General features: G+C 37.3%; 1 protein-coding gene across 19 annotated transcripts in view; it reads left to right on the top strand.

Moving 5' to 3' along the window:
• The window catches only part of DLG1 (discs large MAGUK scaffold protein 1), a 163,372-nt gene extending 142,901 nt beyond the window's left edge, over positions 1 to 20,471 (top strand). For 10 of the 19 annotated variants that reach the window (XM_055817414.1, XM_055817407.1, XM_055817415.1 and 7 more), the window contains 8 exons: positions 1,423 to 1,522; positions 4,915 to 4,956; positions 8,125 to 8,175; positions 10,706 to 10,807; positions 11,052 to 11,224; positions 14,779 to 14,888; positions 15,264 to 15,355; positions 18,731 to 20,471. In XM_055817414.1, the coding sequence (XP_055673389.1) occupies positions 1,423 to 1,522; positions 4,915 to 4,956; positions 8,125 to 8,175; positions 10,706 to 10,807; positions 11,052 to 11,224; positions 14,779 to 14,888; positions 15,264 to 15,355; positions 18,731 to 18,837 (777 nt within the window). In that variant the 3' untranslated portion in view covers positions 18,838 to 20,471. Of the gene's footprint in view, positions 1 to 1,422; positions 1,523 to 2,227; positions 2,262 to 4,914; positions 4,957 to 8,124; positions 8,176 to 10,705; positions 10,808 to 11,051; positions 11,225 to 14,778; positions 14,889 to 15,263; positions 15,356 to 18,730 lie in introns of all 19 variants that reach the window. The other 9 variants (XM_055817412.1, XM_055817417.1, XM_055817413.1 and 6 more) reach the window with 2 other exon arrangements.
• Positions 20,472 to 21,791: the final 1,320 nt, after the last annotated feature.

Genomic DNA, 21,791 nt, shown 5'->3' with positions numbered 1-21,791 from the left:
ACAGGGTCTCGACACTCTCAAAACCAAGCTGGGCATTTTCTTACTTTTGCCATCCTTCCCATAATAGAGTTTCTGCAAACCAAATGATAAAAACAAGGCAAATATCATGTCTTGGCAGAACTTGGCAGGTGACTCACTTATGCCCAAAGATGAAAAGAAATTTCAGCTGGCTTCAAGCTAGCTGTATTCATTCTAGTTCTGGGCATAATTGCAATAAAAATGTTACTGATTTATTTGTACATTGAGTTTATTGACTTTGAACAGTAATTTAAAGGTGCTGTAGTCACATCATATCTTCAGCAGAAGACTTGGCAGATATTACTACATTGTGTGTTAATTATACCCATAGATGTACCGATATATGAATGAAAATAGGTTGACGCTTTCCATAACTTAGAAAAGGAGCACAATAATACTTTTAATTCAAATGGGTAGATATGTATATGTCTGTGTAGGTAACTAGAAATTTGCATAGCAACTAAGATGCAGAAATTGTTCAACATGAGCAGTTAATGTAAAAAGATGCTGAATGTGATCCTTGGACATTCAGGGTTTTTCATGTGGTAATTCTCCATAAATGCACCCTTGAAAAAATAATTGCCACAGTAAACAAATGAGTTTCTTATCTCTTGAAAGTTAGTCTTGGTATTGGGATGCAGATTTGCACAGAGCAAGGTCATTTTTTTCAGGAAACTTGCAATGAATCACAATTGTGAAAGACTGAAGCAAATACAAGTTTGGAGGTTTTAATTATTTTTTTAAAAATATTTTAGCTAGACACATTTCTTCTTTTTTTCATATTTCACTGTTACTTAGTTTTATTGTAAGAGCATTTGATACAATGCCAGCTCTTAACTTCCATTTTTCTTTACTGTATAGGATGTTTGGCAGTTGTCCCCAAAGTATTTATGGTTTTGCCTTTGCAGAGGGGTTACAGTGGCAAATACTTCTGGTGTGCTGTTATGATGTCAGTTGTTTGCAAAAGCATGTGTAAAACCTCAGTGGTTTTGTTTCTGTTTTTGTTGTTTGGTTTTTTTTTTTTAAATACTGTAACCCCTATATTAGATAATATCAGTGATTTAATTGACTTCAAGTTTGTTGTGGTTTGGCCATCTTACAGCAGCCTAGTTTTTCACATCTTTTCACACTCCCAGCAAACCTAAATTTGTGAAATACAGGTCAGGTCATATAGGGTGACCCAGCCTGCCAGTTCTCTCAGTAGTAAGTGTGTGAAATATGGAGATTGTGAGCAAAGCCACGATCCTCATCTCTATTTTTGATGAGCTGAGAAGATAGTGTTAAACGGAAATACGCACTGCATAATGTGGTTATAGGAGTCAGCTTCCACAAAGCTGCTGGTCTGGGCCTTTGTTCACACAGACATTAGACATCCTTTGTTTTGCCCCTCCTTCTCTTCTTCAGCAGTCATTCAATGACAAGCGTAAAAAGAACCTCTTTTCCCGAAAATTTCCCTTCTACAAGAACAAGGACCAGAGTGAGCAGGAAACCAGTGATATTGACCGTAAGTATGTGGCATTCGATGGAGAGCGAAGCACACGTAGAAGGGCCTGCTAGATTGCAGTAGGGTGTTACCATGGAGACAGTTTCATGAGCTGCAACAGGATAACCAGCTTGAGGTGCCGACAGCAAACCAGCCTACAAAATCAATACAACCCTGTGTTTGCTGTTAAAAGTAAAATTTAACCCAAGAGTTCCCCAGTTGGGAGTAAACTGGGTAATACTGTTGAGTAACAGCATGTACATAGCTGGAGGAGATAGCAGCCTTCCAGCGCTGTCGGTGATGCTTCCTCATTCCTGACTTGAGGCAGAGGGCACAACAGCGAGGAAAGCGTAATGGAGCTTACCAGCTTCTCGAATCAGTCCCTTTAGACTGGTTTCTTCCAAGTCATTCATTCCAATTTGGTCTTCCTAATGAAGAGAAGTTACTTTGATTTTCGTCATCATTGCCAGCACTAAAACAAAGTGTCTTCTCAAAAACCAGTTGCATAAGTTTGCTAATTCGGACTAGTTCTGCTACAAACTGCATCCTCTGCCATTTGCATCACTGATTATTTATGTGTTGCTCAGGTCAAATCCTATAGACTTGCCTTCCCCTGTGATGTTCTGGGAACTGTCTCCTGTCGTAGCGCCAATTTTATCTATTACTGACAATTATTTTCTTTGTGATTGTCTTTTTATTGCTTGCCCTCTGGGGACTACTCTGCAGGAGGTCCCTGACGACATGGGATCAAAAGGCCTGAGTAAGTGATCAAAATACTCCCAAGTTACTTTAACCTCCATCTGAAAAATTACTATTTTTTTTTTTAAACAGATCTCTTTGAGACTGGCGCTCTACTGGCATAAGGAGGTTGACTCTAAAATGTTCATAAGCTTTTCCTAGTTTGTAATGTTCTGAGCATTTTTGCTTTCAGGAACATGTTACTTTCAGTTCATGTGACTATCTCATTAGGTTGTTTTGGTTTTTTTTTGTTATTCAGATGCTTACCAGCGCTTACTTGTTTGTCCTTAATAGTACTGTGTTTTTAAATTTAGTGATTTTTTTTTTACGTCACTTTTATCTTGTCTTTGTTTTTTTGTTTATTTAAAAATAACCTACGGCTTTCTGTAGTAATAGTACAACTATTGTCACAATACTTTAACTAGTTACAGTTTTCAATCCTCTCTCTAGGTGACTGACGTTTACAGCTACTTAAAACAAACAACAAACTTTGCTTAAAATTGTCATGAGAGTTTGTCTGACTTCATTGAACCCTTATGATGCTTTTAGATCAGGTAGAGGGGTAGCTAATAGAGCAGATACAGAAGCATTTGTTGTATTTCTTGCAGAAATGTTATCTACCTGAGTACAGTAAGATTCAAGAGTTGCCAAGTACGCTTATCAGATATTTGTGTACACAGACATCACCACTGTACTAAAATGAGCCCCCCCCCCCCCCCAAAGAGTCAAACCCTGCTTTCATCACAGATACTCAACACATACATTGTGTGTCCATAGAATAGCAAAATTAGTCACTAAAGATATGTGACTAAAGGTCGTGAAGAATAACATTTCTTCCCAGGCCATAACCGCTGTGCATAGTGTTCCTGAAATTAGGTGTAAGTAGCACTGTACTTGCTCATAATACTTGGCCTCAGTCACAAAATAAAAATTCTAGTAGCTGTAACATTGATTTTCCATTGCTGAAATGGCTAGTTTCAAGGAAATCCTTTGTTTAGGGCAGAAGACCTTAGCAACCCTGATGGCCTTATGGTTTAGAGCAGAAGATCACAAGCAGCCTTTACGGCCTTATGATCATACCTCATTTAAACTATGTAATATGGTCCAGAAATGTTACTAGGTGATTCTGTTATAAAACCAGTGGTTTCTCGCCTGTTTTTCAGCACAGTCAGGCTTTTTGAAACTGCCTTACCATGCTTAATGCAAAACGTGTTACTTGGGCTCTGCAAGACTGCTGTTCTTGCTGGCATTTTAGGCTTTACATCCCACCAGTCGTGCCCATTATCAGACTGTCACAACACTTGTATTCTCAATTGACATGTCTCGCTTTCATGTTCTCCCACATCCATGCCAATGCGGGCGTTCTTTTTCCAAGACAAGAAAAGGAAATGGAAATAGATCCAAATTGCTGGTACTCACAAACATTAGGAAGTATGTGTCTGTTTTTCCTGTACAGAAACGAAATGAGGGAGTTCAGTCTAGCCAGAAGTTTGTGGATTAAAGATGTTAAATCACTTTATCCAAAAACATTTTAAAAGGTTTATTAGTTTACAAGGGATGATTTAACTTTTTAAAATGTTTATTAATCACTAGAAGCATGCTTGCTTCGTAACTGTATTCTTACCTTTGCAATCCCTTTTCTTCCTTTTCTTCAGTCTTATAAAAGGAGGAACCACAGTGGATTTACTGTATTAAAAAGGATCCTCATGGCAACAATATGTATTATTGTATGGACACTGTTCGGTACATAATTTCAAATTAGTTTTGTTTAATTTGTATAGGTCAAACACAGGCTTCTTCATGCAGACTTAGTGTAATGTAAAACACTAACATTCACACAAATAGGCACACTCATTGGGTGGCATGAAAATTGATTCTTTAATAAAGTTCAGCAATATCGAAATTTCTATTTGTTCACTAGATTTGTAAAACTTTGAGGTAACGGAATAGATTGATACCTAAAGTTCTTCAGTTGCTTAAATTTTTATCATAAATATTTAACACAATTACATAGCTTAAAAAATTAATATAAACACCTTGTAGCTACTGAAGTATTTTGATTACTCTGCAAAAGGCATGAAAATAATATTGATAGTCCAGAATAAGTCAGGACCTTTTGAAAATTAAAGCATTACTGGGGGGGTGGGAGGGGGGGTGGCGGGGAGGAATCTTAATTCTGCATCACACTTCAAGTAAACTATTTAATGTACCATAGGAAAGTGTCTATTATTGAATGTCCTACACTATATTTCCTGTAATATAGTCCATTATTTTCTGCTACAAGACTCTTAATGTAATCAATAAATGGCCTGCGTAAAAGTTGAAATGCCTAATTCCATAGTTTTTGCACAACAAAATTAATTTTGAAGTGAAAACATAAAAATTGCAGGGTTACATGTGAACTATGAATTGGTGTACTTTTCATAAACTTACTTTGATATGCTATTTAATGTTTTTCTTTTTATTAACATCAATTCCTTTCGTATGAAATTAAGCTTGATCCTGAGAGCTATGAGAAGTACCTTAAAACTTTTATATGCAGTATGTATTGATTTCAGCATTTTGATATCGGTATTGTCTTTCATCTGGATTATTTTGTGTCAATTTGCTTTCTTTTGGACTCATGCCATTTGTGTATGTTCCTTATTTTTTTTCCCATTGTGTTGCAATTTCAGAGCATGTAACCTCTAATGCCAGCGATAGTGAAAGTAGTTACCGTAAGTGTTTTTAAGTTCTTTGTTTATTTAGAACTTTTATTTAGTAGCTCTTTGGTTTTGTTTGTCTGTGTTTTCTGGGTATTTACATGTTAAATAGAACTTCCCAGTCACCTTCAGGTGAAATCCATATTTATGTGTTTGGAGTACTGCAAATTGTGCTATGTTGTTGTTGGTTTTTAAAAAACTGACTAGAGAGAATCATTGCAAACCTTCTTTATGGATATTCCTATTGTGATATGTGATTTTTCGTAATTCAGCTTATTTTGAATATATTGCTCTTTTATTTTTTATTTCTGCGAGGTAACTAGGCCTATTAAAAATCTAAATGTAAAGCTAATGCTGCCAAATATAATTATGTGTAGTTGAGCTTAATACTTGAAGTGTAAATAAACTGTGTAATCTGTTACAGTGCAATGACTATTTGCAATTTTCCACAACTAATACTCAGATTTAATATGTATATACTTTGAATGAAAGTAAAGATAAGCAAACATGTATTTACCCTTGCTTTCAGCTTTCATTGACCTATTTTGTCAAGTGTGGGTGCTTAGTATGAATTGTCTTCAAAGCATACGACACACATTCAGTGCTGGAGTCAGTTACGATAAATTGCCATGCTAGGCATGCCTACATGTTCTCTCTCTGTCTCTGAGGACATAGTATCTTTTACATACTAGCCTGCATTAGCTTTTTTACTAGCCCAAGCTACAATACTGTTTAGTATTACCCAAGCTACAGTAGTACTGTGTTCACAGTGGGGAACATGCTGCATGATGCTACACAACAATGCTTTAAAATGTCTTAAACCAGAGCCAGAACTTCAACCCCACTGGTCATCTCCAGTGAACCACTCCTCAGTAAGGTGCACGGTCCAGATCTGGAACCCAGGATAGAGCAGAGCAGCCAGATGAAAAAGCTGAGGTTTTGCAGATGAATATAAAAAGAAGGAATAGTAAAAGTCACGCAGTGTGACGCCGAGTGGCTGCCTGATCAGCTCCTGGTTGCCTGCTAACTGTACAATGGGCGCTTCAGAAACAGATATGATTTATGTTAGGGTAATAAGGAAAGTGGTTCATCAACAGGTATATTTGTTTGGAAGCTGTAGATCTTATCAAAGGTGATGATCCACATTTTTTTTCCAGATGATTACACTCAAGATACTTGTATATAAAATGCTAACAGTGTCATAGACTGTAATTAGAAAGAAACCAGCTGGGGGAGGCATTCATGGTCCCTGAATAACACAAAATTGAGCATGTATGGAAGTTGCCTTTGACAAACTTACAAGTTTTAACCATTTTTAATGACACACTATTAAAAATATCTAACCATGACTGTTTCTCCATAAATCTGCTGCTTTCCACTCCACACCACATACCTCCCCCTGCCTTTTTTTTTTCTTGGAGCTTGCTTTATTTATGTTTAAAGTTCATTATTGGTACTACTAGTTAGTTTTTTACTCTGTTGTTACTTGAGAAGTCCAGATTTTATGACTGTCATGGATTTGCTTATCTGAATGTGTAATTCCAAGCACTTTTAATTAAATTTTTTTAATTTCTTCTTACTGCTGTCTAATATGAAAGTTATCTTGATTACAGATGAGTACGGTTGTTCAAAAGGTTCATTCTATTAATATTCATTTTTTCGAAGTAAAGCAAAGCAGTGACAATATATACTTTTTGCCCTCAGTCAGGGGGATGATTTTTAGTTGTTATTATCTCTTCAGTAATTTGCTTAACTATTTTTTTACCTTATAGCAATGAGACTTCTCCAAAGAAGTATCAATTATTTGTGAGCTGGGTCTTTCATAGCTAAGTTGATAGTTGGTGATTCCCTATACCTCTCCCTAGCCTAAAAGGGGTTCTGAAAGTATATACTGTCCTTCTAAAATCCATTTGCATGAGTAATTTTTGAGATACTAAAATATACAGGTTGCATGTTTTTGTTTCTATCTTAAGGTATTCCTCACTTGCAATAACTTACAAAATTAAAATGTTCATTCATGTATTGCTGTAGTGCAGGTTGAATGCAAATTTTTTGCAAATAAGAGAAATACTTCTTGTAATGACACTGTAAATTCTAGATTTAAAAGATCAATGGCATTTGCTATGAAGTAAAGAATAGATACATGGAAGCAATATATGAATTTACAAAAGCCTTCATCACCCATCTGTTTGCATATAACTGTGGTATAGCATCAGTATGTTCCTCTGCTTGTCATAAGTATGGCTTATGAACTCCAAAGAATGTCCCAAAATTATACAAGTGAATTATTGAAGAACTGTATTTTATTCAAAGTTCACGTAATGTCTTATAATTTGAGCTTGTCTCTTCAGAATTATAAATTCTGTGCTGTCATGCAGGTAATTTTTAGCGATTTCATTGCAACACATCTTACGTGGCAATATTTTATTACACTAGAAATGATCTTTTTAGAGAGATGGCAACTGAGGTATATTTCAGATGCTTCACTAACTTTTAAAAAGCCTGCAGCTGTCAAAGGTCAAAATTTAGTTATTTTAGTTTCATTCACTGCTGATGTGCTTTCTGGAGCTGAGAACAATAGAAAGCATTCTTTGTTTTCAACTTATTCTTTAAGAATTCATTAATAAAATAATAGTTATTTAGTATATACAATCATATATATATATATATTTTAGAATTAGATTGGTTGAAGATGTTTATATAAATGCCACTTCATGATAAAATTAATGGAAGATACATACACCCTGACATACATGGTTGTCAGCCCTGCATAAATATAGAAATGTGTTATTGTAAATACTGGCTTGAAAGTACAGAGGATGTTCACGTTGAAGGTGGCATTGCCTCTAGCAGTGAATGATAGCATGTGTGCATTTTGTTCAGGGAAACGTGTATCAGAGCATTTCAGTAATGCTTTAAAATTTTTCTTGTGCTTGATGTCAGTTTGATGTGCTAACATAAATCAGGAAATTATTTATACTGTATGTGTCTTATGCTTTAAAATTTTGTGTTTGGCCTATCTTTATGATTTTTATAATTCATCACTCTTGAAAAATGTCCATCAGTGTCATTGTAATGCATATTACTGAGGAATGTCTGTATCATTGTAGTTCATTGAGTGACTCAGTTTAAATGTTAGTTTAGAAAAAAATACATAGATCTGTCTTTGCATTTACATTTCAGGTGGCCAAGAGGAATACGTCTTGTCATACGAACCAGTCAATCAACAAGAAGGTTTGTAGATCTCAGTATAAAATAAATATCTTTTGAATTATCAGAATGCTTTGTGTGCCCTTGTGTATTGAGCCCCATGATAAACTTCTTCACTGTTTGAACTTGTTACCGTTATTCAAATGAATAAAACATAAAGGCATAAATTATTAAATGCAATTGCTAAATTATTTAGTGCAAAATCCAAAGGTGTGCTACTTAAAATAACTCTCTCTGTTGTTTACTTTGCTTAAGGAAATTGTGGTATGTTTACCAGTTTGATCAGTGTGACCCTCAGAAATTATGGTTTTCTTCTGTTTCTTATTGCTTTAGCATTCTCACTGTTGTGTTTCCTTTTTTCTGCCACAGCAAAAAGTGTGTCAATAGATCATTTGTCTATTTCAGTAAGTTTTAATTGAAATTTCTCTAAAACATGGCAGTCTTATTTCTGTATGGGCTTTTTATATGCCTAATTTGGTTAGCAATTACCAGGTGATTTTTATCTCCACCCACCCCCGGAAAAAATATTTTTAATTAAATGGAAATTGATAGGAGAAAATATTTTCTCACAGTTGCATTTAAAATAAAATGCTTTTCACTGATTCCCAGTGGGATGCTGTACTTCCCTTTTCGCCTTGGTCCTGATCTGGCTCCACTGTGTATAACAGATACAGAATGTGTAGTGTTTCCATCCACCACCACAAGTGCTAATGGTTGATGTGCATCATCTGATATATAGCTCATATCAGTCTGTTAAAGGGATTGTCCTTTGGGAACACTTGATATCTGTTACCTATCAAAGAAGTGGCAGTTGGAGTAAATATAAATCGTGTTTTTTACCTGTATTTTGAGTGTCCAGATTTCATTTTTGGTTTGATGCGCTGAGTGGTGCAGGCCAGTTGCTTTTAATCGCATTGTGGAACACCTGTGCCTGTAGAGACTTGCCACTCTGACTTGTTGATCATGGCATATGGGCTCCATTTCCTCAGTAAGCTTCCAAAAGTCATAGAAGTTGTGATACAAGACTGACACAAACTACATGATTTATGTCATGCATTTTGTAATTTTGGTAGGCTCCAAATAAATTAATGGATGAGAAATGCATGAGTTAAGACCCTGCTAAACACGGGGAATTAGTAGGTCCTCCTTGACGTGCTAGGTAAGCTGTGCTTCAGCTATAGGGAGCTGGAGGTTTGTTATCCTCAAATGAGCAGTTGCTGGGTCTGTGTATGTAGGCACGCCAGAGGGTCTTGCAAAATGAGAAACATCTTTTTAGCTGGCATTAGCTTCCCAGAGTCTGATAGCTTAATGGTTTAGTGAGAACGATAGTAATATTGAGTGAATTAACACAGAGGTTGAAAAGATGTGAATGAGACTTTGCACAAGTCAGTGGTTTAGTAACTATCATACTGTAAAACTAAAGCTTTGAGAGCTATGTCCTTTGGTGTTTAAATACATGACTGTAATTCCCTTTAGCATCTTAACATAGCATATGGGGAAGGCCATAAAAGAACCGGCACCTCATTCCTTTGCTTAGGAGCAGTAATACATTCCCTGCATATGTTATCTGTATTTGTCCTCTTAATTCATCGCCACAGCAATTTTTAAACTGTTTTTAAGAAGCCCAGAGGAATAAAGAGCTGTAATGACCAAAACAGATTGCAAGGTGCTCAGATGTGAGACACAGTGGGACTTGAGACATGGGTGGGCCACCGTTAATCTTTAAGCAAAGATGTTTGTTGTTAAATTAACAGGTTAACAGTTACTGGATCCAGGACATTCTTTTTATGAATATATTAATACCCTGGAAAGGAAATAGTTCTGAGAGTCAAATTAAAATATATTTTATACGTTAGACTTTATTTAATTTGGACTTACTGGTGCAGTAAAGATAGGTTGAATCTAAAACTAAAATTTATACAGTTGAAATGATATGCTAATGCCAAGATACTTAGGCATTATTGTCTCTCATTATTCCTGCAGTATAATCGGATACTTCCTGCTTAAACTTCATTTCCAACCAAAAGCCCTTTGTAACTTTATAAAAATGTTAAGCTGCTTTTAAAAGATGCTACACTTCATGTTATAAGTGTATAATAAGTTTTAATGTTACAGAAGCTATATATAGTCAAGTATTTTCATACATGAGTATTTAATTGTGGTCTTGGAGGAAAAGAAGCTTCTGCCAACACAAATCTAGAATTTCATGCACTCTGCTACTGCTTAGGCACCTCTTTGAATTAAAAAGATTTTCAGACTTCCCCCTTTTGCTTTTTTATTAGAATGAAGGATGTTATTTTGTGAAAAGATACTGTTTTTTCCCCCAAGACTTCATAATTTAAGACTCATCTTCAGTCACCCAGGATAGTGATTTGAGAGTGAAGATCTAACATCTTCATATGACCATGGTATTAATTAATTTACATTCTTCAACACATTTTTCTTGTCCTTAGGTATTAAAGTTATTACCATGTGATAAAGCTTATTTTACTGAGCTTTGAGAGTTTGCAGTCATACTGAAATGTAACTGGCGTTATTGCTTTCTGTTTAATAGTTAGTTACACTCGACCTGTGATTGTTTTGGGACCCATGAAGGACAGAATAAATGATGATCTGATCTCGGAATTTCCAGACAAATTTGGCTCTTGTGTTCCACGTAAGTCTCAGCAAATACTAAGACAATTCTAAATTACTTTTTTTCTGTTAATTTTCTTAATAGACATCCTCTGTGGTGAGTTAAAAAATTAACATGTTGTCTAAACTTTATAGACCCGTCTTAATTGTCAGTCATCTCTTTGAGAAAATTTTTCAGTATAAATGGGATACTGTTTTTGGATATTATAGGGAAAAAAGTCACTGTTTTTTGTTTTGCTTTAAAAATTACTGGTTTATATTTAAAGATACTACTAGACCAAAACGAGATTATGAGGTGGATGGACGTGATTACCATTTTGTCACTTCTCGAGAGCAAATGGAGAAGGATATTCAGGATCACAAATTCATTGAAGCTGGCCAGTACAATAATCATCTTTATGGAACAAGTGTCCAATCAGTGCGAGAAGTAGCAGAAAAGGTAAATCAGTGCCAGTTACTTTCATTTACTGAGGTGATTATCTGACTGTGCTGACAGGGGAAAAGAGAGGGATGGCAAGAAGCCATCAGGAACCGTCTGACTTTAAAAGGAATTTGTATAAAACCAGAAACAAAGTGTGGTGTTCACCAATGCATTTAGGGAAATAATGAATCTTTGGAATAATGAAAGTATTGTGATTAAATTATGGGAAAAGAGCAACCATAGTTTGTGCCCTCTATAAAAAGAGGATAGAGAAGAAATAATTGGAATTACAGGCTAATTAGCCTAGCTCACATACACAGATCATTAACTAAGAATAGTAGTGGTGGAGTCGATTAATATGTGATCCATTTGATATAGACCTGTGCAGAAGAAAACTTGGAAAAATGTTATTCTTTGTGCCCTTTAGGGATTTAGCTGACAAAGGGAAAAGAGTAAATACAAGAAACTGAATTTTAGAAAGACTTTTTTCATAACTACCACTACATTTTGAAGACTGACCTTAACTGTTTTTGTCCTGAATAGATTTTAGTTAACTATTTTCACAAAACCTAAATATTTCTAAATTTAAACTGAAGTTTACTTGAGCTCTTTGAAAAAGAATGGGAAGACGGAAGCATATAGAGTAAGATGCATGCTGTAAAGAAATTTTATTGGTAACAATTCTTGGTAAATGTTCCATGTTAGGTTGATGAGTGTTCTACTGCTTACACATACGGTGCGTTTACGGTAGGCAGTGTTATCTGATCTGTATGAGAGAAGAAACAGCTATTTTCTAGGTGGGAACTCACAAGCTTGAGCACTTTCAGTCTGGACATGCAGAGGGTAAGTGTGGTTAACTCATGTGACACAGGAGTGTAGCTGCTCCTCTGGAAAACAGTGTAGACCGTTGTGGCCAAATGGCTGAGTATTGCTGTTTCTGGCAATTTCATTTACTGGAGTCAAAAACAGGGCAAACATGGTGAGATTGTGAGATTTTATGGTCTGTGTGATGAAGTTTTCTTCTGCTGTCTTTCTCATCCTGTGGAATAGAACTTGGCCCTGTGGTATATAGCGAGAAAGGTAAATAAAGTTAACTACAAAATTGTTAAATGAGCAGTACTTTGTATGGGAGGCTGAATAAGTTGTGAAACTATCATATTTGGTTAAGTGATGAAACTATTTATTAAACAGCTTAAACATTACAGACCTGTCAGCAATTGCTTCACCTGGTAGCACAGATACAATTCTTCAGTTCCATCCTAGACCTGAAATTGGATGTGTTCTTTTGTCCGTCTAGTGGGATTAGTAAGGTCCAAAACTACTGTGAACCTTTTATAAACTGACATGAAGAACAAAGTACTATCAGCTGTCTCCATGCTATGAAATCTCTTGTATAGGCACCGTGGGGCTTCAGGTAGATGCAGCAATTTCTCAGCTCCAGCTAACATTATTTTTCTAGGAAACAATGGCCTGTCCTTCAGAACCTGACTTCAAAATCATGACAAGGTTGCAAACTCGTTGATCTGGAACTACTCCCTCCTTGTATTTCTCTCCATCTCACCTAAGAGAAGAGTCTTTGCACTGGGTCTTACTACTGAGATACAACAGACAATTTCAAAGTTTTCTATGATGAATTTGGGGGAAGGCATAACAGAAGTGACTGCCATTATCCCAAAAGTACCAGAAATAGTATTTTTCCAGTAGCTTCAAATTGTGTTCGTAGGCCCATGCTTTCAGCTGATTCCTCTCTCTGTCATTTTCTTACCTATAATGGACACAGCTAAAGATGCTTTTTGATGTCATTGTGTTTCTCCATCGGATGCAGTGCAAGTAAAAAAATATGGAAAATAGCTTCCCTGGATGAAAACGTGATAATTGTGTCATGAAGTACTTGCATTTCTCTTCCTTGTCTTCCAAGTGTTCACTTGAAAGGAATTTTCCTATCCTCTCTTCTTTGGAATCACTAGCTTGCAAGTCTCTGTGTCTGAGGCCACTCTTAATACATGTTCATTATTGATTTGGAATAAACTGTCACAGTTATATTCCATAAGGTCCAGCACAGCTACTGTGCTGGGATTCTAGTCCTCCACCCTTTGCCCAAAACCCTTGGTAACTGGCACAAGTTATTGGACTAAACAGAGAAATTACTAAGTGTCTTATCCCAGAAAGGAAAATGGACCAGGTAATGCTCTTTATTCTCAGTTCCCAGAGCATGTGCCACATTTAAAGAGAAATCATTTAAAAGATGTGGACAGGTCAACACATGTAGTATAGTACTCTGCTGAACACCAGTCAGCATCCAGATCCATGGCCTGGATCTGGGAAACAGCTGCCACCAGCTGAAAGCAAGCAGATTTGTATTGTTCATGTGGGAAGAATACTTCTGTCCTCCTTAAGAATTCCTGAAATAAAATTCTGTGGTTTTGTTGTGCAGGAGATCAAACGTAAGTGATCCTTGTAATATCTTCTGCCAGGAAGCAGAAAAGTGTCAGTCATTTCAGACTGCAGTCACTTTGCTTTTCAGTGTGCTCTGCAGGAGTGATCTCCCAGGAGTTCAGCAAGTGCATTGTGTGATATGAGTGACCTTTGGTTTTATGGTCCTTACGAGTTGGTACCCTGGCTCACAGAATTCTGCCATTCACATTGGTCTTCTGCTAAAGAAAAAGCTTTTCATATTTTAGTCACCTGACAGTGGCTTTCTGTTCCTTTCCCCACCGTCCCTTTCTAAAATGGTGGTATGCCAAATTACTCCTATACTACTGAGAAAGGCAAGAAATAAAATTGTGTGAGGTGGAAATGAGTGTATCAGAGATGAGAGGAGCTGAGGTACAGGAAGAGCCTTTGAGATGAGATATCCCAAAGAGCTGGAAAATTGCTTGTAGTGGGACAATAGAGGTGGGGAGAGAAGCAGCCCTACCACCTTGTCTTCCAGCTACCCAAGGAATGGTTAAGTTAGATTTGTTTCTCAAGAGATGTAAACAAAAATCAGCCCAAATAAATAGCATACACCATCTCAAACTTGTGGTACCTGGGGGGAGGAGAGTGCTGTATTCAGTTCCATCTGATGATTCTGATGGTGGAGTTCTTACCTGCCATTGGGGGTGGTTACTCCCTCCGCTGTGCCAGTTGTCATCTGTCTCCTCTCTAAACTGCATCTGTGTCTTGGCCACCTTCCTAAAGGATCCTCAAATTATTTAAAAAAAAAAAATAAAAAATCATTTTGGTGGTATGGGTGAAGTACAGCCATTCCAATAAAAAAATAAACCGTTTTGGTGGTGTGGGTGAAATACAGCTGTTCCACTAGATGATTCTGCATTGCTGCTTGGGTTGCAGCCTCTGGTGGAGAAAGGAAGGAAGAATGGTCAGGAACATCTCAAATGACTTATGATCCCAACAGAGGAACATTGTGGGACCGTCTGTCAAAGTGTGAAATGATGATATGACGGATGCAAATGCTCTAATTTTGTTGGCTCTGCAGTAGAGACATGTTTTCTGTCTTAAATTATTACACTATGCATACCTGTGACTTAAACTTTGCTTATTACCATTTTCCCTTCTCTCTCACTTCTTAGGGTAAACATTGCATTCTTGATGTTTCTGGTAATGCCATCAAAAGGTTGCAGATTGCCCAGCTGTACCCAATCTCCATTTTTATTAAACCCAAAACAGTGGAAAATATCATGTGAGTAAAAGTAAAATACTTCAGGCTAAACTGTTTGAGACTGTCATTGTATTTCAAAAGCCACCTCTAGGTTATGTGAAGACAATTATAATATTTGCTTTTTAAATAGTATTTAATTTCCCGAGTTTAACTTCTAGGGACTTCTAGTCAGGGCTTCTAATCCAAATTAAAGTGCTTAAGAATGAATGTCATTGTGCTAAATTCCATGCAACAGTGTCAGAACAGCTCATTCCCACTATAGTTTTTGCTTAGGTGAATCATTTAGGAGACTGCCTCTTATTAGGACTAATATTCAGACAACAGTTTAAAACCTTATTTCAAAAGACTCTAAGTAGTTGATAGTAGTTTTCAAATGTATAATGTTTTCAATTTCAGGGAAATGAATAAACGCTTAACAGAAGAGCAAGCCAGGAAGACATTTGAGAGAGCCATGAAACTGGAGCAAGAATTTACTGAACACTTCACAGGTGTGTTTTGCTTGGGACTGTTCCCTTGCCAGTGTTGAAATGTTATTGCTTGCTGTAAAACAGTAATTGCCTCACTGCTGAGATAAGGTTGAACTTTGTTTTCTGGCTGATCTGTGATTGTTTTGAGGCATAGGCTCAGTTTAGTGCCTCTACACTGTTTTCAGCTTGATCATTTAATTCAATGTATACAGCAATTTACTGGAAACTTACTTTAGGTTTTAAAAACTGAGACTTTCTACCGTTTTCCTAGGTATAGTATTGCAGATGTTTGCTGTGTTGGTATTTTATGCGTAAAGCTTTTTATTTGCAGAGCTGAAATTGCTGAGCAAAGCTCCCTGTAGAAAATTATTATGTCTTTTTTTTCTTTTTTTTTAAAATCAGAAAGATGATCAAGAATGATGGTAATTAATTAAGTCTCCAGAAATCGGGCACTACAACGTTATGGTACTTAGCAAATCGAATTTGTTTATGCCATGGACCAAACTGTAACAGCAAGGAGTGGGCTGCAAGCACTCGCTGTGCTAATTGTTTGCATTGTGGCTTGCAGCAGGGGGAGATTAATCGGTTCAGGAGTTCAGGATCTTCAGGACTTAAATGAGTCTTCCCTGTTCCTGTACTAGATAGACACTCGCTCGTTTCCTTCCAGTTATGCTCTCTTTTGCAGTGTTACAGTGTTTGCTGCCCCATTCACCTCCTTTCTGTGGCATGATTTTGCCCAAGTTCCTCCTTCCACATCTTACGTGGGCAGAGCTGTGAATGCAGCAGTGTGCTGCTCCGCCTGGGCAGAGACCTGGGGGGGGTGGCTTCACATGGGAGGAAGACAGAGGAATCAGTAGACCCCCTGCCCCAGTCTTCCTGCTGCTGCCTTGCTGTCTACGCTGTGCTACCCACACAGCGAACAGCTTGAGTCCATCCCTTTTTGTCTGCTCGCCTCCCCCTCTGCTGCCTCCCTGCTGTCAGTTTATCCCAATATTGCATCTAACTCTTCCCGTAGCTCTCTGTCTGCGCCCAGAAAGTTATGGGACTCCCAACATATATTGCAGATTCTTCTTATTATAGATTCCCTTAGAAAATGACTTGTAAATGTGTCAGGTTTGTTGTTTAGGAAATGAGTGAGTTTATTTTAATAGATATTAATTAAATATTTAGTTAGTAGCTGGTATTGTCCCAGGCTGTCTCAGGGCATTACATAGAACACTTTTTCAGGGAAACTAAGGGACATAATTCAAGATGTTTCAAAACACTGTGGGCCTTCTAAAGTTCTCTAGTCTCAGGGCCCTGTCTTCTCTCAGTTGTATAAGGCTTGTTGATGAAGGAAGATAGCAATCTGTCCTTGATAATCCAGTTCAGGCCAGAAATCCTTTTTTGAATCTGTTTGAGATACTTGAAGACATTACAAATCCCGTTACTACTTACAATTTGGAGGCTGCTACTCAAATGACTCAGGTGGTAAAACAGAATGTGCGGGTATTCCCTAATCTGTGAAAAAATACTGTATCATGTGGGGCAACTGAAATCAACTTCATCATCAAGTTAAGTTTAAACAGACTTAAACTTTGCACCAAAGCACATGAGCACGTCCATCGTCTGTTTTGAGGGTACTGAGCTTTGGAAGAGGGTGGTTAAACATAGCTGGAGAGAAGTAAGATGCTGAAGCTTGTGGCTATTTGCATTGCAAAGAAATTTCTAAATGCACTTCTAAATAATCTACTGTTGTGCTGTGAACATTATACTTGACGTATAATAATAGAACAGCCGCCTCCCCCGGGCACTATGACAATGGGCTGCAGATGGGAGCAAGTTTTTAAGGGGTGGGAATGATAAGTAGGAATAAAAAGGAAGTAGTTTGTATGAAAGCAAAGCTCAGAAGCAGCAGTAATATGTTAATGCACAAAAGAGTGAGTCTGGCCTGCCTCCAAGATTATCTTCCATATTAAACTTTGTCTCTTGGATTGTCAACACTGAGGTGGTGATCCTAATTAAAAAGAGGTTGTTATCTCACAGTGATTGCTTTTTCAGTCTGAAGTATCATAAGAACAGCTCAAGCTTCATTCTTATTTTCACCAGACAGTGCTTTACTCTGATACATCAGAACACATCCATGTTGGCTCATTTCTAAATGTTTTCTAGCCTTGGAGAAAATATAACTAACTTACACCATCTGAATATAAATTGCACTCTTTAACTATATAAGGAAGCTGGTTGTCTATAAAACTTGTATCTCTTGGCTGGGCCACAGGCTCCATGAGTTCCTCCTCTTGCTGGCCAAAAGCAGAGGTGGTGCTAGCAGGTAGAAATCCCAGAGCCAGCCAGCCTCGGGATCCAGCTGAGGAGCTCACCAGTCTGCATTACACCAAGCCCAACTCAGACCGACTGTGTGAGGACACAGCCCTGTACTCTGTCTTGCTTTGTTGTTTTGGAAACACATATGAACCTTGGGATGAAAAAGAATAGGGTATGTGAAATGACTCAGGTTAACTCTAAAACGTGGTCAGGAAAAGCAGAAGACTCAACTGCCGTGGTTTAACTCCAGTCAGCAACTAAGTACCACGCAGCCACTGACTCCCCTCCCTGCCATCCTCCAGCAGGATGAGGAGGAGAACTGGGAAAAAGGTAAAACTCCTGGGTTGAGATAAGAATAATTTGCTAATTGAAATAAAATAAAATAACAACAATTGTGATGAGAAGGAGAAAGGAATAAATCTCAAAAGGATAAAAACCCCCAAGTGATGCACAGTACAATTGCTCACCTGCTGACCGATGCCCAGCCAGTCCCTGAGCAGTGATTAACCCCTCCTGGCCACCCCCTCCTCCCTCCCCCCCAGCGGATATAGTGGTATGGCTATAAGGGCATGGAATATCCCCCTGGCTAGTTCAGGTCAGCTGTCCTGGCTCTGCTCCCTCCCGGCTTCCTGTGCACCTTCCTTGTTGGCAGAGCATGGGAAACTGGAAAGTCCTTGACTTCAAGTAAGCCCTACTTAGCAACAGCTAAACCATCAGTTATCAACTCTAATCCCACACTAAACCCAAACCCACAGCACTGTACCAGCTACTAGGAAGAAAATAAACTCTGTCCCAGCTGGAACCAGGACACCACCTCATTTGTACGTGTATAGTTGTAGTAAAGCGAAAACCACTTGCTAACCTCAAGCAAGCCTCTTGAGCGAGTCAGATGGTGCTTTGTGTGTCCTACAGTGCCATCAGTGATGTGCTTCGCTCCAGCACAAAACCAGAAATCTCAGCGGGTGTCCATTCCTTCAGTAATCTAAAATCCTCTTGCCGTTCTGAGAGAAAAGAACAGCTTGGCTTGGAACATCTTGGTTTCTGTGCAGAGCTAGGAAGGATGGTTGCTGATTGCCACATTATGTTTTGCAGCTATTGTCCAAGGAGACACACTGGAAGAAATCTACAACCAAGTGAAACAGATCATAGAGGAACAGTCTGGGCCTTACATCTGGGTTCCGGCAAAGGAAAAATTATGAAAACAAGTTTTTATTTTTCATTTTCTAACTGACATCACCTACTACATCTGACGACTCTTAAGCCCTTCCAGTGGAGCCTGCCTCTAGTTCTTTCCAGCGTGGTTCATACCCTAACCATCACATTCTGCAGTTCCCATAAGCTTTACATTTGGTGTCTCTCTTAGTTTAAATAATTTGTATTATTGTGTGTTGTTGGTTTGCCATTTTTCAAACATGACAGTGGAATGGCCTGACCAGCTATTAGTTTGGGGTGGGGGTGGGAGGGAATTGCTTGGTAAAATTCCTTAATGTTTAAGGGAAAGTAACTTTCAAAGATTTTTCAAAAAAGCTTTATAGACATTCTTTTAAAATTTCATAACAATTGAAAGAAAAATTGTATTCAAGGAAGTTGTAAATCATAAGTAACTTTGCACGCTTAACTTTAATAGCATGGTTTGGTCAGGGCAATCAATTTCAGGTTTTATTTTCTGAGTTAAATTCTATTCTCACAGTATTTTTTTTTTTCTTTCCAGGCAGTTAGAAAGAAACTCTCAAATTTTGAGTTAACATTTTCATTAAGTCCCATTACTATTGCTCAAGGGATATTCATTTTCATAATTTCATATGGATATTCTTATAATCTATTTTTTCATTTTTTGCCAATAAAATTGCTAGGGACAAAGATGCGTAATGTTTTTAATCTTCCTGGTGAAACACTATTTATAGTGTCTTACAGAAATTGTTTATAGATAATGGTCCTCACACTTTTTGAGCCTAAAATATGTTTAGGTGCTAGGAAACCTTGTATTTTTCAGAGGAATGCCAAATTTCCGTTGGCAGTAATACAGAAAACAGCTGCAGAGATGGTCATTAGGGCAATGAGAGAAAGATTCGTAGCCTAAAATGTGTGTGTTCTTAGGGGTCAGATTTTAATAGATATTTTACCCACAATAACTGCCTATTTTGTTATAATAAATATATATATATTAAACTTTCTTTAACTAAACTCTGTAACTATGGGAATTATTTTCTTTACATAGTTGCGCACACGTATAAATATATATATAAAATATATATATTTTTCTTTTATCACCTACTCCTAGCTTTTTGTTTTGAATAAAAATACAAATTAGAATTTACCTTCCTTAAACATAAGAAATCGATTGGGCTATGGTGGCTGGGCATAAAGTCCAGGGAATATTAGTTACAAAAAACCAAAACCAAACATGCAAGTTCTCCTCTTTTCTATGGGATTTCAGGGGTTTGTCTCCCCCCCCTCCCCCGCTCCTTGTAATATGCATGTCTTAACCAAAGGGAGAATTCGGGTCAATGATACATTTTATTTTTCTGTACATGTTCATCTTGGATTGCGTAGGCACAAGATTTTCCATTTGCAACGCACAAACTTCTGTGCTGAATGTTAGAAATACGTTGTACCAAAACATGGAACTCCCTTCAGTAATGAAATTCTCTAATTGCCATATTATTTGGTACCTGCCATTGCTTGTTTGCAACTGATTGTTTATAAGAGGGATGTACTTAACGACAGTCACGGTGCAGTCACACAACCAAATTTGGTTTGTAAAGAATTATCAACACTATCCATTCCATTTGTTAGAAAGAGGAGAACAGCTAATAAACTTTGTTGTACAATATATTTGTCAAGTGTGTTTTTAATCCAAAGAAATACAGGTGTTGTAGCATTTCAAAATAATTGACTCAGACTGTAGATGAAAACAACGTGTTAGAGGAACACCGGTGACCAGACTGGGGCTAGTGAAGTTAAAAGCAGGTTTGAACTTGGGACACCAATGTTACTGGTGTTGTGTGGAATGCTTATAAGACTTACAGTAAGTGTAAGCTGCTCGTGTATGGCCTAAAATAATTTTTGGTTTTCTAGATTTATGAAGTAGATGTGCTGTCTTTCTGAGACTCCTGTCTGTGGAAGTGCAAGGTGTAGAAGATTGATGCAACTTTTGACAAGTAATGTCATGAATTTTTGAAGGAGCTAAAAGTGTACTACAGTTTGCCTCTTTGAAAGTGACTGATTATCTGAAGTGTATAGTAAGACATCTTAAGACAGAATAACTAAAAAAATATAAATCTAAATCTCAGCTATTGAATCTGCAAATAGCAATAACACCTGAGAACTCTATATTGTATGTACTTTTTTTGCCTTTTTTTTTTTTTTTTTTTTTAACTCATCGGAAAGAGATGTGGTTCAGCTGAAAAGATATGTGAGGAATCACTCTTTCATATATTGGAGTGACTGAATAACTTTCACAGAACTTTTCTGCCAGGCATTTGTTGTGTACTAGCCAGGTGTCACCAAATCCTACACTGAAGTCTGCAGGACTTACCTTGCATGGTTGTCATGCTAGAGTGAAAACAAGTCTTGTATCAAGAAAACCCAAAGGACTCTGGCATATTTTCTTTGCACTTTTTGTTTTGCTTGTTTCAGATGTTGCCCTTGAGCCCTGGCAGAGAAGTTGATTCTGACAGCCCTGATGCTCCTAGTTGACTTGTTTTATCTGGTAATTTTTAAGATTTTGTGTTAATTAGTGTTTCTCTAAATCTCATTTTTCCAGTATCAGTCCCTGCTGTGTCTTTGATTCTTGGTTAAACTTTACTTTCTCTATTTTAAAGATGTATTTTACAATACCTGTACTTCTCTTAAGGCTTCCAATTTAACAACTAGAATAATTAGAAAATCTAGATAGTGCCGTACTGATGCATTACTACCCTATTTTTCCTGGCTCAGTGAAGGCACCATGGGTTTTTTTCCCAGCCTGCTAACCCAACTTTTTGTAGATGCTACACACAAGCATGTTTGATGAAGTATTTGCTTCTCTCTATTATTTTAAGTTACATTAATATATTTTCTTTGCAGGCATTTTTGCTAAATTGTGCTGAAAATTAGGTTAAGAAATTCAGTATCTCCTTAAAATATAGTTATTCGTAGGGTTAGGAATAAA

The sequence above is a fragment of the Falco peregrinus genome, chromosome 12, assembly GCF_023634155.1.
Source record: "Falco peregrinus isolate bFalPer1 chromosome 12, bFalPer1.pri, whole genome shotgun sequence".
Taxonomy (NCBI): Eukaryota; Metazoa; Chordata; class Aves; order Falconiformes; family Falconidae; genus Falco; species Falco peregrinus.
This window is presented reverse-complemented; position numbering and strand designations above follow the sequence as displayed.